Source organism: Phanerochaete carnosa (assembly GCF_000300595.1).
Source record: "Phanerochaete carnosa HHB-10118-sp unplaced genomic scaffold PHACAscaffold_7, whole genome shotgun sequence".
NCBI lineage: Eukaryota > Fungi > Basidiomycota > Agaricomycetes > Polyporales > Phanerochaetaceae > Phanerochaete > Phanerochaete carnosa.
In genome coordinates, this window is record NW_006767634.1 from 590,845 (window position 1) to 595,172 (window position 4,328).

Consider the following 4,328-nt stretch of genomic DNA (forward strand, 5'->3'; position numbering starts at 1 on the left):
TTGCCAGGGGAAGTCGGAGCTAAAGCGCCGAGCGAATCTCATTGTTTACATTAATTGACCATCCGACTCGACCTGAAGTCGTTGGATCTCAAAGATAACTTCAGCACTGTCTTTTCCTCTGTCGAAAAGATCTCTGACCAGTACAACCGAAGTGAATGGGTTTGCAGTCCATCTCTTAGTCTGAGAGTCCATCAGCAAAACGGTCCGATACTGGAAGCGCTGAGGGCCCTGACGAAACTCGTCAGACCTCTCAGGGCTCTCAGCCGCTCAGACGTCAAGGTCTCGAGGTTCGAGCCTGGCCCGAAGCAAAATAAATTATAGAATAAATCAGTAAATTATATCAGAATGTATCCATGGCTATAATAATCCTTTCTGCACATCCTAAGAAAAGAGTGAGCCTGAATGATAGAGTCAATAACCACAACCCCTGTTAGCTCATTGCTCGCATCTAACCAAGGCCATGCCGTGCTGCGAAGATCCATTCTGTCACTGCCTCGTGCTGAAACAACGTGCTTCGAGAGATGATAGAGGAAAGGCCAGCTGGTGGACCAAAAAGTATAATGCTGCCAGTGTAGTAGACTGGCAGGGTTGATCTGACGGCACTGAGAGGATGCACGGGCTGGTATCTGAGGGGCACGATCGCGTGAGCTAACTCTAGATGCCCTGAGTGCCCTGACAAACCTTCATCAGGGTGTTTCAGGGCCCGGGCGGTTTTGCTGATGTCAATGACATTGAAATGTTCCAGGTTCCGGTACATCTGGTTTGCATTAGCTGGTTGTTATCGAAAAGCAAAAATTCCAAATGGCACAAACATTAATTTGATCTGTATGTCTTTCAAATAGTCATATGTGATAATTGTTAACAATTACACCATGAATATCTTCTAGCACAATGATCTTATTGGTCTGCTCCTCTCTTTTCACAGTTAGTGATGTGCAGGCCCAGCTTGGACTCCAAGTTCAGGCTTGGGCTTGTGGCAACGTTGAGCTGAGCTCTGAGCCTGGCCCAAGCCACAGGCTTGCTCATGATACAATGAGTATTCTAGTGCTATAAAAGGGGAGTATATTTGGATGTAGTAGATTACTACTGCATGTACTCACTGAATTCAGCCTCCAGAAGACATACGCTTGCAGAATAAGTTGAGTCACAATGAAGCCCATGAGCGCACACCTATGGCAGACATCAAATGGTAATGCACAATTGTGCTTGGCAGGAACCATTGAGTCTAGAATATTCATATTATGTTTGGTATATACATATTAAATCTCTCTCACCTTATTATGAAGTCAGAGAACAGTAACAGAGCTGGTGCATCTAAGCCTGGGCTTCTGGGCCAGGCTTAGGCTTGACTATACTTTGAGCCCAGCCTTGAGTCAGGCTTGGCTCAGGTCAGGCTTTTTGGGCCAGGTTTGGCAGGCTTGTGGGTTTTGAGGCCCAGCTCGCACATTACTATTCACAGTAGCATAAGCCTTAAGGTCCATTTGATAATGTTAACCATTTTGACACAGGGTTTGGCAGGTAATATTGTGGGTGTTGACTGTTGACATTTTCAAAGAGCATAATATGTTCTTGAGCTTCAAAGCAGATATTTTGGATAGTGAACAGAATCCTTTTTCTTTCTCAGATAGTCACTTGACCTCTTGCAACAGGAGTTCAGAAAGTTTCTGAATTCTCTGCATGCATGCCTCAGTAGATAGAATATTTTTGATGGCTGCCATATGCACAAGTTGAATGTCAGATTCCAGAGCCAGACAGTCTGGCTGTTGCAAAGATCACAATGTTTGCTTCCATTTGGAGATTATATAGATTGCTCTCCTTTGCATTTGCCAGTTAAGGTACAATGAAGAAGCAACACAATGCTTCAATACAGAGAGCTTGTAATACAGGTTGCACAATGGATTGGCAGCAACTTCAAGTTGAGCCTGGTTAGCTGGCTGATTGGAAATTAAAATCAACCTGTTGATTGTGTTGAAGTGCCTAGTGGCTCTGGCTTGGTGTTCCACCTGGCATGGACTTAAGGTGGACATCCTAGATTAGGTGCTACTAATACGTAGATAGTGATTGAACAATTATATGTAGTGCTCCCATGCACAAACCTCTTTATAGCAGGCTTCCCCATTCTAGCAGACTTCTAATTTTGATCCTTTCACGTATATAAGGACTCCTCCCTGCATTCCCACTCTGTGTGCTCTTTCCCTTTCGCACTCAGAGTAAGTCTCCCTTCGTTGCCCTTGCATTATGTAGTATGCTTACCAACCTTTGTCTAGCTAACACCATATGTATTAGGTACATAGCTATACAGTGTGCTCTTTCTCTTTTGCACTCAGACTAACACTGTGTATATTAGATCGTGCCTGCATGCTTCCACCAGTTTTCACTCGCGCAGTCCAGTCATCATACCATGAAAATAGATTGGACAGGAAGTCTTCATCATCTTTATTAGAAACTCCTAGAGGAGTGGAATGACTTTCAATATATCAAAGTAAATTCTAAAAATTGCTGCAAATCACAACCTGTGCACTTGCAAGTTCTACATTGCTACTTGCTTTGCATTGCCAGAACAATGCAATTAAAAACAGCAAAAGAATGAATGCAAATGTTAGTTGCAGCATAATAACTGAGAAATTTGTAGTTTGCATTGTTTTCGAGAGTAAATTGATTGTGCAAAAATTATGGCTGGCACATTAGTTGTTAATGAGTTGAGTAGATTTCTTCCTCAATGCTTTGAATGATTGAGTGATATAAAAGAAAAATGCCAATTAATAGGCAAGTTATCAGTTCTTGAACCAGGCAATTGAGGCACTCTACCTCTTATCTTGGATTATTTTCTGGTAAAGCCATTTCCGTTAGTATGTGTGTTGCAAAAATCCTTGATGTTTTCAGAGTTTTGCCTGCTCCAACCAAAAAAAATCAAGTCTTCACTCACATAGGTGTTTGTGTGAATTGCAATTGCTAAACAGAAATGGCTTTGAACAGATCATTCATGATTTTGCTGAGCTGGCTATCATCATGCATCACACTGTATCCAAACCATCCTATTGTGTAGTAGAAGGCGTTTTCATCAGATGTGATAGTATGCTCTTCTCCTCTTCTGAGTGATTACCATTAGATCTCTTCACAGCACAAGTATTGCTCAATTTGATTCAGTCACCAAAAATACACTCTTGGTTTGTTGCTCTTGTCATGAATCACAACAATCTCCAGTTTGCTTTCTGCTAATAAATGGAAAACAATGGAGGTGGTGTCCATTAACCTTTTCACCACTTATTTCAAAGTCTCGCCCATGTCATCAATGTCATTCACCAGTAAAATGCACTTGTATTTTATGATATCATCTATGAATCTATGTTCACTGCACATGAACACATGGAAGTTGTCTTTAATTTTTAATTTTAGAATACATTCATACTATTTATCTGTCCCTGGCTAATGATTGTACAACAGGTTTGTAAATGCATATCATGAGAATGGTGGGAATGACTGTTGGGCAGCAAAATCAGTGCTCATGTACAATAGAGAAAGAGAAGGCTATTGGGCCAATGGAGAGGTATAAAAGCATCTGTAGACTTTAAAGAAGTAGCAGATATAGTTCAAGCAAAAATTTCGAAACAAAAGCCTGAAACAAAGCGAGTACAAGAAAAAACAGCAGATACATTGAAAAGGAAAGCTTGACGGCACATTGGTACAACTACATGCGAGAACATTTAAAATTGAACAATTTGCCTGAGAGATCAGGATTAATCAGGATAGAGGTAAGATTAACAGAAATCATGTGAAATACAACCATTGTTTTGCTTCACTGGGTTGGTAATGTGTTCACATCGACCGTTGGCTGAGTGCCAGCAGCCAGGCGGGTGAAGTCCCGGTTGAGCGGCACAAAATCTGAGAAGAAGCCGCAATTGCGGAGGTAGAAATGTCCGTTCTCCAAGCCACCGGCATAATCCATGCGCTGCGCATTGTTCGCAGTAGCATCACCTGTAAAGCGACCAGTGGTAATCTCAGACCAGGCACCGTTCGTGTTACGTGCCCACTGGTTGCTGTATTGCACATGGCGACCAACATAACCTCTAGTGTCGATGAAATTCTCCAGGAAGGAGTAAACGCCGGACTGATACGTCGTGGTGGAAGGACGCTTCCAGGTGGCGATATAGCGCCAAGCGTTCGTCTCTGGGGTGAAGATCCACGTGGAGAACAATGTACTGCCTGAGCTGGATTCAGGGCGGATACGTGTGATGAACTTGTAGGTGGTGCCGGCTTTCCAGCCGAATACGAGGTATGCCTGACCTCCTGTGCCCTCACCACCAAAATCGTTGACGACGACGTCCGCG

At 42.9% G+C, this 4,328-nt stretch overlaps 1 protein-coding gene across 1 annotated transcript in view; it reads right to left on the reverse strand.

Annotated features, from left to right (window-relative positions):
- Positions 1 to 3,675: 3,675 nt before the first annotated feature.
- The window catches only part of PHACADRAFT_259266 (uncharacterized protein), a gene marked incomplete at its 5' end in the record, with an annotated part of 1,506 nt that continues 853 nt past the window's right edge, over positions 3,676 to 4,328 (reverse strand). Inside the window, one exon of the mRNA XM_007397742.1 lies at positions 3,676 to 4,065. Within this exon, the coding sequence (XP_007397804.1) occupies positions 3,797 to 4,065 (269 nt within the window). The remainder of the gene's footprint in view (positions 4,066 to 4,328) is intronic.